Below are 12,911 nucleotides of genomic sequence, written 5' to 3'. Positions count from 1 at the left end.
ATATATATATATATATATATTTATTTATACACAGCTATATATATACTTATTTTTATACACGGCTATATTATTTCCTCACAAATTTGATGAAACTTGTCTTGAGGAATTGACCTACCCCTAATCAATTGATCATAATTGGTTTTAATAGTTTTTATCTGTCATTCTGAATTGTGTATAGGGTATGTTAAGTTTATAATAAATTAATTTTTAACTTTGATATTTTAGCATATGTAGATACTTTAGCCTTTTTTAGGCGCTCCCTCCTTCCATTCATATCTATTATCTTTGAGTTTTTAGGGATATCATTTTGGGAGCTTGTATCGTGTAATGTTGGCGCTGTACAAATTAATTTAATTATAAATAGTATACCGCTGTTTGATTATTATATTATATATAAAAGACTGGAGTAGAAAATATTCAAAGTAGTGGGGGTATCTATATTAGTGGCCACAGATTAATAATTTATAGCTATAAATAAAAGCAGAGCAATGCAAAAAACATAATACTCACACCTGTTGGTTAAAGTTTTCTTTTAAATTGTATCTATCCCAGAACAAATATTTTAACAAAATTAGTGTTCTATACGGCTAAATATAGAGTTGACGCTAATGGTTGTATTTAAAATTTTAATCCAAATGTTCTTAAGCAATTCAGATTGTAAGCAAAAAAAGACTTATAGACATACAATGCAAAAATGAAAGTAAATCTAGGAACAAGTTTATACCATATAACAGAAAGCCCTCTCTTCTCAGTAGATTATGGAATTAAAATATTTATTTGCTACAAGTGTCAGATCAGCATATGGAATTCACACATTTTCAATCATATAATTACAATTCAAACAATTTTAACATTACACAAGGGAGAAAAAAAATAGACCCTAGAGGTAAGAAAAGTAACTCTGAACTCCTGGGCACAGACAACCTTAGAAAATTCTGAGGGCCAGCTTACAAGTGGAGTGCTAATTAATGCCTCTGCTTGAATGTTAACTGCGCTAGAAGTTCGGCTTTTTGCACTCGTATTATGAGTTGAAAGTAAACTGTTTTCGCTTGTGCACTAACCCAACAAGCGCAAAAAGCTGAACTTAGACTATAGCATGCACGTTCACATATTCCCCCATAAACGTCAATGAAGAAAAAAAGAATGGGAAAAAAACACCCAACTTGTGTGCAAATCAGATCGCATATTCTCATGTGCGCTAACCAGACATGAAATTATTAATATTTCACACTCCAATGTTCTTCTCATAGCAGAATACGTTCTATTTATTCATAAATACACACATATATATAGTGGTATTTTGATTCAATATATATTTATGCCTATATGTATACATGAATATATATATAGGTATAGATATATACAGATATATAAGAATATTGATTTAAAAATACTTAGAACATATTCTGATATGTGCAGAACATTGGAATGTGAAATATTTACAGTAAATACAAAGTTTAAAACGTTATTAAATATGAATATTGCATAAATATGCTTTTACATCTATTTAACTGCAAAGTGCTCCAATGCATATATATATATATATATATATATACTTACAAATGTATTTATATGTGTATACATGTCTGTAAATACATATATACACTTATAAATACATATGCACACACACACACATATATATATATATTTTTAGAGATGTATATGTATGTATGTATGTCTATATTAAAGCCCTTTGGCTGCATTTTTCCCCTAACACATGAAATCTCATATCTTTAAGCCTTTATATCTTTAAGCCTTTATAAGCAATATATTTTTTTAAAATAAATTTTATTCATTGGTGTTATGATTGTAAATGTACCATGTAATGTAATAATTCTAGTGTAAATTGCGATTGCGCTCAATCGATCGTGTTTACTTTTAACTCGTAATACCAGCGGGTAAATCCCGACAAGAGCAAACACCCGTGATAAACCTCTAATTGCTTTTGCACAATCGTTAGCAATCCACTCATAATCTGGCACTAAATGGGTATTTCAGGTGCTGCAGGCCACAGGCTGCACACTCACTCTATACTGTTATAAAATGAAGTCCATTGTGGAGATGGTAATCCTTTACATTTATAATTTTAGGCTGCAGAACCCATAATTTGAAACAACAGAATGTAATTATATATGAGAAATTGTATGATTTCCAACAGCTATCATTTTTTATGTTTTTTTCCTTTAAGGAACAGGTTAGTCTGCATGTCAAAGAATAAAGTTTTAGTTTAGCTTCTGAAATGCTGTTTTATGTTCTGGCCTCCTTGATTGGTTCAGGGTACTGTGGGGGTGGCATACAATAAGACAGTGAGCCAATGGATTGATTCACATGCACTAAGACTAGGGCTGTGAGAAAAAACAGTAAACATTAGATTGCAATGAAAAAAATATATGTGCAGTAGAAAAAAAGGAGGTGCTAAGCCTAATAAATTAGGTATCATGTCACTGTAACAAAATACATACTTTCTCTTTGGACATAAAGTGTTTGGGTATATCATTACTATTAGAATATGCTAAGCATGTTTAATCCCTGTCCTTATCTAAATAATGTTTTTAACTGTTTACTACTTAAGTTGTTCCCTGCTGAAACTTCCACAGCCACCTAGCTAAAAAATGTGTGATTTCAGAACTAAAATTAAACAATGATCACTTTCAACATATTAATTTAGATATTACTTATTTTGTAAAATGACATTTATTGCTATATGCTTGTAGAGTGTGCTTTTAAAAGCTGCTTCTAATTTAAAAATATATCTGCAATTATTATAGCCACAGAATCCGTAAACCTCAAAGCCCGCTTTTGTAAATGGGTCTTTGCTCAACCCTTGAACAGTCAAAAGTAAATAGGCATCTTGGCCATAGGGATCTCTGAAGTTGGGTTTGTATTATATTATCTTGGAGGGTAACAGGAAAAGTCTATCAGCCCTGGTGCCGGACATCACTCTGTTGAGATTTGTTTCTAGAGCAGCTGGCACAACAGAAGCTGCTGTAATACTCGTTGGAGCAGAGCTGGGCATAGATGATGAGATCACAGTTGGCTAGCTCAGGGTGGTCAACACAATCACTGTTAGGATCCATAATTTGCACAGCAGAAACTGAAAGACAGAACAGAAGAAAATATAGTAAACCGTAAATAAAAATGTAATTTAATAATGCAAATAAAATACTTAACCAAATGTTTACTTAGAACTAGCATATGAATTCATGCAAACAGGGAGACTAACCGTATAAGAATATTTTATGTTGTAATGCATATTTTTTTAAGTATGTAATTTGTTCTTTTACAATCATAAATAATATGTTTATGATATGGTGTTCATATATTTAAACCTCCAATATTATTTCTAAAAACTATATAAGACGAAAACTTTTATTAAAGACTTATGAGAATTTATGTGAAGTTGCAAATCCTGAAATACAATTCAAATAAAAATAAAATATTGAAGATGCAAAAAAAAGAAAAATGCATTTATGTCTCTAGGGTGTAATGCAGGGAAAAAGGTTTCAGTTAATGTTGCTCTTACCTTTAGGTGAACAATATATTTTTATTTGCTTGGCACTCAATAAGCCCTGGTTATCATTATATATTGTTATATATGTACATAGCCTTGGGACAGTTATATATATATATATATATATATATATATATATATATATATATATTGTTATTTGATATTTCTCCTTTTAAAGTGTTAATATGTTTATTTTTATTTGCATCCATTTTGTGACGCTACATTTTTTTAAGCATCTTGGCCTTCAGGTCTGCAGGGATTGGCGTGATAGAGTGAATATTTTTGGTGCCCTTTACAAGTGTGCTGTATAGATGCAAGATGTACTCCTCTTTTATCAGTAATTTTTTAAATTGTACGTTTCTAAGAGTTTTTTTTCAAAAGGGGTAAGACTGCCCAGTCTTTACCAATGAATCAAACATGAACTGATTCTAGCCTCCAAAATTTAAAAAGACTTTTATTTTCTTGTAACTATTTCTTATGGACCCTGAAATAAGAAAATAAAGGTTTTTTTTTTACATTTTGAAGGCTGGAATCAGTTTATGTATGATTCAGACATGATTTCTAATTCCAGACTTTCTTTATAGAGAGTGAGTTTATTTGGCTCTGGTTTGGATTTCCATTATTTCTAGTGTGTCAAGGAGTTAAGGAGATTTTCTTTCTCAGGACTAGTAGTCCAAGGTTATATTTAAAGCTCACATTTGTGTTTTGTCCCATTCATCAGAACAGGGCTCAGAAATCTTTTTCCTGCCTAGTATCAGAATTCTTTTGGTTCTGTCTGGAAATAATAGAATGGTATTTGCTAAATGTTTCATTGCTTTTTACTGGATTTGCGCAATATAAAGTCTGCTTGCAAGGCTGCAAAGCTAGATACCAGACCAATTTATTTGCTCTGGGGATTGCTGACAGTGCCAGTGCCCATTAGTTGAATTGGAACAGGCCTAAACAGTTTAAGAGTCTATCCTCCATCCAAGTTTGCATGTAGGCGCAGCTCTCGATCGAGAGGCTTTGGTAGGGGAAAGGCCCTTTTTAAGGAAGCTTGTTTTTTTCTGTTCTATGTTCCTAGGAACTCTACAGGCTCAGGTAGATAGGATCTTTTTCTGTCCTTTTTAGTTATGTTCCGTAAAAAGATTATCTTTCTGGCATTCATGGTTTAGTCCTAGCCTGGCCTAGAATTAAGCCAATTATTATTCATTTTTTTCCTCCTTGGAACCTTTATTTGGTCTTGTGGACATTGTTCTTCCTTCTTTATTAGTAAGTGTTTTTTTTTCATGTTTTGGATTTTGTTAGAGCTCCATAGTGTTATGCTGACACTACTTAGGTTTTCAGGCAAATTTTTTGTTTGTTCCTTTTTGCTGGTTCTAGGAAGTTCAGAGAATTTCTGCTGTTTCTTGGTTAAAACTTTTAATTCATATAGTTTTCTTGCAGGCAGGTAAGCCTCCACCTAGATGGCTTTCTGCTAATTTTTTCAGACCAATTGCCACTTTTTGCTAGTCAGCTATTTTGTCCTCTGCATATTTTTTTCTACCATTTTATTGTTCTTGCTTCTTCTGAGGCAGCCTTTGGTAGCGTGTCATTCAGTCAGTTGTCTCAGGTTGTTAGTTATTTTTTATTGCCTTTTCTTTAGGTTCTATTAGGGTTTTGGATTTTGTTTCTAAGTGAAAAAAGATGTTTCTAGATTCCACACCTTTATGGTACTACATGTGGACCCCACAGCTTGGATATTTGTTACCTGGAGTAATGGATTGTGGACTCTCACCACCTGTATGAAAGAAATGATAATTTATGCTTATCTGATAAATTAATTTCTTTCAAGGCGGTGAGAATCCATGAGACCCCATCCTGTTTTTTAGTGTTTGTTATATTTTTTCCTGCTCCTATTTTGTTGGCTCTTATTACTTTTCCTTCCTCTTTGTGCTCGGCTATACGTTAGACAGGTACTGGTGAGGTGGGAGGGGTTTTATAGAGTTATTGGGGTTTGGGGATCTTTGCCTTCTCCTAGTAAAATAGAACAGAAGTAGCAGACGCACCACAAGATCCTTATTCAGAGGTTATCTTTATTGCCACATATTGGGCTCCCAGTATGTGGCAATAAAGATAACCTCTGAATAAGGATCTTGTGGTGCGTCTGCTACTTCTGTTCTATTTTACTTTGAGGACTTTTGCAGTAATCCTATTGCAGTATGCACCCTATCAAGGATTGAAGTGCTGGATCTTTGAACTGTGCCTTCTCCTAGTGGTAGGGAAGAGTAATTCCCAGGAGTAATGGAAATAAATTAATTTATCAGGTAAGCATAAATGATGTGTTTTTTTAAAGATAATATTGTGACGAACCAAGGTTATCCAACCCTGCGCCAGTCACTTATTTGGCACAGAAAGGGTTATCAGACCCCTTCTAATCTCACTAATAGGTCACAATCTAGCCACACCAGGCCAGATTGTGATTTAGTTCAGTGGGTGAAAGGGTTAACAACAATCTCCAGTCTGTACTAGACGTAAAAGAAATGCCCAAAACTCCCCTTTAATGCCACCCACACTAAACTAACTACAATATCTTAAAATGTATTAAAATGTACACCACTTAAAATGTATTAAAGGGAAAATCCTAAGGAAAAACCCAGACTTACACATTAACTCTCTGAGTACAATTTAGCAGAAAAATAACCTAAATTATACAGTTCTAATATTCCAGTCTGTTTCAGTAACGTGGTTCAATTATTAGACAAAGGCCAAACTTAATAAAAGGATTATTTATTATGCCAAAATTATTATGCACAATGCATTATTAATAAAAAGTTGTTACAAATAAAATTACACACTAGCAAACAGGTTTAAAATAAAAAGGGAGAAAAACAGACTGAATACTTTTCTAGTTCCAAGATCTGTGCCAGGGGCTGGCATGAAAGCAATGGTCCTTAACCTGTAGAGCATGTTGAAAGATCAAACTTTATACATATTTTCCAGAGATCAAGTTGCATGACCACACCCTCCTGGGAAGGCTAAGGAACCCCCCTGTCCTTTATGACCTTCAATAAACTAGGTTTTTTGCCTGAAATTATAGAACCCATTATAATTTCTGCTTGGTAACTCTATTTCCATATATATATATATATATATATATATATATATATATATATATATATATATATATATATATATATATATATATATCGGGAACCTCTTAGTTTCATTGGGAGAATAGGTTTGATATCATATATGACATAGGTTGTCATATTTACCTTCATTTCATGTCATAACAGTTAAAAGCACATTTATATATTATACGAATGTCCTTTTAGTGACCTTATCAGTTTCTGTGACTGAGGCCCTGTTTTGCATCATGTATTCTACTGACAACCTAAGCCATAAAATTCTATCCTGTTTACACTGCCAAGCATGTATGATGCTCCTGGCAATTCAAAGAAACACAAACCCAGGACACAATTCTTCTTGAAAAGCAGATAACTGTTTTTAGCTCACAAACTGAACCGAATTAACCATTTCTCAGCTAAATCCTGAGGTATTCGTGACATCTCCCCCAATAAGAGACGCAAAAGGGGGTGGCTACGAGCCACTCCCGATGCGTATCAAAGGAAGCTTCCCCTTGTGGTGATAACGCCATTGCCAGACAAATTGCACATAGCAGTTTTGCCAGCAGGATGCCCTCCTTTAAAAATTGACACACTAGTTTCTCTACCCAACTGATTTAATATATTACAGGGGCCCTCCCATGCAGCCTGTAGCTGGTTCTGCCTCATGGGTGTTAGTACCAGAACATTTTGCCCCATCTCATATACTCCCTCTCTGGCAGTAAAATCCTGCAACTATTTTTGTGGGAATATGGCATCTCTGGGTTTTGCAGGTACCTTCCCCAATAACGCTTGCATCTTATCCCTGAATAACACATCATCCCTTGTTACAGAGGTGCTTGTGAAACCTAGGGTCTTGCTACCTATGGTGTGCGCTCTGAACATACTGGGGCCTAGTTATCAAGCCGTCAACCTCAAATACGCTGGAATTCCGCAGCGTATTTGTGGCGAGGCTGATACGCCTTAGTTATCAAAGGCTCGAGACCGGCAAAAGTAGAATTTTGTGACGTAAGCTTCGATCCGCCGGACTCAGTCCGACACAGATCGATTCTTACGTCACTCCAGATGTTCCGCACACAAGTGCGGCACATTCTCACTACTTTTGATAGTTATCAAAAAACTAGCAGGTACGCTCGGCACTTTTACGGCCCAGCGTACCTGGTTTTCAAACCGCCACCCCTGGAGGCGGCGGATCCCATAGGAATCAATGGGAGTCTGACCATAGCGAAAGTACAAGTTCGCTGCTGACAGACATCCCATTGATTTCTATGGGAGCTGTCTACACCTAACACCCTAACACGTACCCCGAGTCTAAACACCACTAATCTGCCCCCCTACAACGCCGCAACTAAATAAAGTTATTACCCCCTAAACCGCCGCTCCCGGAGCCCACCGCAAGCTACTCTATACATATTAACCCCTAAACCGCCGCTCCCGGAGCCCACCGCAACTATAATAAATGTATTAACCCCTAAACCGCCGCTCCCTGAACCCGCCGCAACCTATATTAAATGTATTAACCCCTATCCTGCCCCCCCTACACCGTCGCCACCTATAATAAATTTATTAACCCCTATCCTGCACCCCACTACGCCGCCGCCACTGTAATAAAATTATTAACCCCTAAACCTAAGTCTAACCCTAACCCTAACCCTTACGCCCCCCTAACTTAAATATTAATTAAATACATCTAAATAAATTAACTCTTATTAACTAAATTAATCCTATTTAAAACTAAATACTTACCTATAAAATAAACCCTAATATAGCTACAATATAAATAATAATTATATTGTAGCTATCTTAGGATTTATTTTTATTTGACAGGTACCTTTCAATTTATTTTAACTAGGTACAATAGCTATTAAATAGTTATTAACTATTTAATAGCTTACCTTGCTAAAATAAACTGAAATTTACCTGTAAAATAAATCCTAACCTAAGTTACAATTAGGTTAGGATTTATTTTACAGGTAAATTTCAGCTAACACTACACTATACTTTAATAAATTATTCCTATTTAAAAATAAATACCTGTAAAATAAACACTAAGATAGCTACAATATAATTAATAATTATATTGTAGCTATCTTAGGATTTATATTTATTTTACAGGTAACTTTGTATTTATTTTAGCTAGTTAGAATAGTTATTAAATAGTTATGAACTATTTAATAACTACCTAGCTAAAAGAAATACAAAATTACCTGTAAAATAAATCCTAACCTAAGTTACAATTAAACCTAACACTATACTATCATTAAATTAATTAAATAAAATACCTACAAATAACTACAATTAAATACAATTACATAAACTAACTAAAGTACAAAAAATAAAAAAAGCTAAGTTTCAAAAAATAAGTTACAAACATGTTAAAAATATTACAACAATTTTAAGCTACTTACACCTAATCTAAGCCCCCTAATAAAATAACAAACCCCCCCAAAATAAAAAAATGCCCTACCCTATTCTAAATTAAATAAAGATCAAAGCTCTTTTACCTTACCAGCCCTTAAAAGGGCCATTTGTGGGGGCATGCCCCAAAGAAAACAGCTCTTTTGCCTGTTAAAGAAAAAACATAATTTATGCTTACCTGATAAATTCCTTTCTTCTGTTGTGTGATCAGTCCACGGGTCATCATTACTTCTGGGATATAACTCCTCCCCAACAGGAAATGCAAGAGGATTCACCCAGCAGAGCTGCATATAGCTCCTCCCCTCTACGTCAGTCCCAGTCATTCGACCAAGAAACAACGAGAAAGGAGTAACCAAGGGTGAAGTGGTGACTGGAGTATAATTTAAAAGATATTTACCTGCCTTAAAACAGGGCGGGCCGTGGACTGATCACACAACAGAAGAAAGGAATTTATCAGGTAAGCATAAATTATGTTTTCTTCTGTTATGTGTGATCAGTCCACGGGTCATCATTACTTCTGGGATACCAATACCAAAGCAAAAGTACACGGATGACGGGAGGGATAGGCAGGCTCATTATACAGAAGGAACCACTGCCTGAAGAACCTTTCTCCCAAAAATAGCCTCCGAAGAAGCAAAAGTGTCAAATTTGTAAAATTTGGAAAAAGTATGAAGCGAAGACCAAGTTGCAGCCTTGCAAATCTGTTCAACAGAGGCCTCATTCTTAAAGGCCCAAGTGGAAGCCACAGCTCTAGTGGAGTGAGCTGTAATTCTTTCAGGAGGCTGCTGTCCAGCAGTCTCATAGGCTAAACGTATTATGCTACGAAGCCAAAAAGAGAGAGAGGTAGCAGAAGCTTTTTGACCTCTCCTCTGTCCAGAGTAAACGACAAACAAGGAAGAAGTTTGGCGAAAATCTTTAGTTGCCTGCAAGTAGAACTTGAGGGCACGAACTACATCCAGATTGTGTAAAAGACGTTCCTTCTTTGAAGAAGGATTTGGACACAAGGATGGGACAACAATCTCTTGATTGATGTTCCTGTTAGTGACTACCTTAGGTAAGAACCCAGGTTTAGTACGCAGAACTACCTTGTCTGAGTGAAAAATCAGATAAGGGGAATCACAATGTAAGGCTGATAACTCAGAGACTCTTCGAGCCGAGGAAATAGCCATTAAAAACAGAACTTTCCAAGATAACATTTTTATATCAATGGAATGAAGGGGTTCAAACGGAACACCCTGTAAAACGTTAAGAACTAAGTTTAAACTCCATGGTGGAGCAACAGCTTTAAACACAGGCTTGATCCTAGCTAAAGCCTGACAAAAGGACTGGACGTCTGGATTTTCTGACAGACGTCTGTGTAACAAGATGGACAGAGCTGAAATCTGTCCCTTTAATGAACTAGCTGATAAACCCTTTTCTAAACCTTCTTGTAGAAAAGACAATATCCTAGCGATCCTAACCTTACTCCAGGAGTAACCTTTGGATTCGCACCAGTATAGGTATTTCCGCCATATTTTATGGTAAATCCTTCTGGTAACAGGCTTCCTAGCCTGAATCAGGGTATCAATAACCGACTCAGAAAAACCACGTTTTGATAAAATCAAGCGTTCAATTTCCAAGCAGTCAGCTTCAGAGAAGTTAGATTTTGATGTTTGAATGGACCCTGTATCAGAAGGTCCTGTCTCAGAGGTAGAGACCAAGGCGGACAGGATGACATGTCCACTAGATCTGCATACCAAGTCCTGCGTGGCCAAGCAGGTGCTATTAGAATTACTGATGCTCTCTCCTGTTTGATTTTGGCAATCAATCGAGGAAGCAGCGGGAAGGGTGGAAACACATAAGCCATCCTGAAGTTCCAAGGTGCTGTCAAAGCATCTATCAGAACTGCTCCCGGATCCCTGGATCTGGACCCGTAGCGAGGAAGTTTGGCGTTCTGGCGAGACGCCATGAGATCTATCTCTGGTTTGCCCCAACGTCGAAGTATTTGGGCAAAGACCTCCGGATGAAGTTCCCACTCCCCCGGATGAAGAGTCTGGCGACTCAAGAAATCCGCCTCCCAGTTCTCCACTCCCGGGATGTGGATTGCTGACAGGTGGCAAGAGTGAGACTCTGCCCAGCGAATTATCTTTGATACTTCCATCATTGCTAGGGAGCTTCTTGTCCCTCCCTGATGGTTGATGTAAGCTACAGTCGTGATGTTGTCCGACTGAAACCTGATGAACCCCCGAGTTATTAACTGGGGCCAAGCCAGAAGGGCATTGAGAACTGCTCTCAATTCCAGAATGTTTATTGGAAGGAGACTCTCCTCCTGATTCCATAGTCCCTGAGCCTTCAGAGAATTCCAGACAGCGCCCCAACCTAGTAGGCTGGCGTCTGTTGTTACAATTGTCCAGTCTGGCCTGCTGAATGGCATTCCCCTGGACAGGTGTGGCCGATGAAGCCACCATAGAAGAGAATTTCTGGTCTCTTGATTCAGATTCAGAGTAGGGGACAAATCTGAGTAATCCCCATTCCACTGACTTAGCATGCATAGTTGCAGCGGTCTGAGGTGTAGGCGTGCAAAAGGTACTATGTCCATTGCCGCTACCATTAAGCCGATCACCTCCATGCATTGAGCTACTGACGGGTGTTGAATGGAATGAAGGACGCGGCATGCATTTTGAAGTTTTGTTAACCTGTCTTCTGTCAGGTAAATCTTCATTTCTACAGAATCTATAAGAGTCCCCAAGAATGGAACTCTTGTGAGAGGAAAGAGAGAACTCTTCTTTTCGTTCACTTTCCATCCATGCGACCTTAGAAATGCCAGAACTAACTCTGTATGAGACTTGGCAGTTTGAAAGCTTGAAGCTTGTATTAGAATGTCGTCTAGGTACGGAGCTACCGAAATCCCTCGCGGTCTTAGTACCGCTAGAAGGGCACCCAGAACCTTTGTGAAGATTCTTGGAGCCGTAGCCAATCCGAATGGAAGAGCTACAAACTGGTAGTGCCTGTCTAAGAAGGCAAACCTTAGATACCGGTGATGATCTTTGTGGATCGGTATGTGAAGGTAAGCATCCTTTAAATCCACTGTGGTCATGTACTGACCCTCTTGGATCATGGGTAAAATAGTCCGAATAGTTTCCATTTTGAACGATGGAACTCTTAGGAATTTGTTTAGAGTCTTTAAATCTAAGATTGGCCTGAAAGTTCCCTCTTTTTTGGGAACCACAAACAGGTTTGAGTAGAACCCTTGTCCTTGTTCCGACCACGGAACCGGATGGATCACTCCCATTGTTAACAGATCTTGTACGCAGCGTAGAAACGCTTCTTTCTTTATCTGGTTTGTTGACAACCTTGACAGATGAAATCTCCCTCTTGGGGGAGATAATTTGAAGTCTAGAAGGTATCCCTGAGATATGATCTCTAGTGCCCAGGGATCCTGAACATCTCTTGCCCAGGCCTGGGCGAAGAGAGAGAGTCTGCCCCCTACTAGATCCGGTCCCGGATCGGGGGCTCTCGGTTCATGCTGTCTTTGGGGCAGCAGCAGGTTTCCTGGCCTGCTTGCTTTTGTTCCAGGACTGGTTAGGCTTCCAGCCTTGCCTGTAACGAGCAACAGCTCCTTCCTGTTTTGGTGCAGTGGAGGTTGATGCTGCTCCTGTTTTGAAATTCCGAAAGGGACGAAAATTAGACTGTCTAGCCTTAGCTTTGGCCTTGTCTTGAGGTAGGGCGTGGCCCTTACCTCCCGTAATGTCAGCGATAATTTCTTTCAAACCGGGCCCGAATAAGGACTGCCCCTTGAAAGGTATATTAAGTAATTTGGACTTAGAAGTAACATCAGCTGACCAGGATTTTAGCCACAGTGCCCTGCGTGCCTGTATGGCGAATCCTGAGTTCTTAGCCGTAAGTTTGGTTAAATG

General features: G+C 37.6%; 1 protein-coding gene across 1 annotated transcript in view; it reads right to left on the bottom strand.

Moving 5' to 3' along the window:
* Positions 1 to 612: 612 nt before the first annotated feature.
* PAPLN (papilin, proteoglycan like sulfated glycoprotein) overlaps positions 613 to 12,911 on the bottom strand; it is a 517,238-nt gene continuing 504,939 nt past the window's right edge. The window contains 1 exon segment of the mRNA XM_053697785.1: positions 613 to 3,094. Within this exon segment, the coding sequence (XP_053553760.1) occupies positions 2,919 to 3,094 (176 nt within the window). The 3' untranslated portion in view covers positions 613 to 2,918.

Source organism: Bombina bombina, chromosome 1, assembly GCF_027579735.1.
Source record: "Bombina bombina isolate aBomBom1 chromosome 1, aBomBom1.pri, whole genome shotgun sequence".
Classification (NCBI taxonomy): Eukaryota; Metazoa; Chordata; class Amphibia; order Anura; family Bombinatoridae; genus Bombina; species Bombina bombina.
This window is presented reverse-complemented; position numbering and strand designations above follow the sequence as displayed.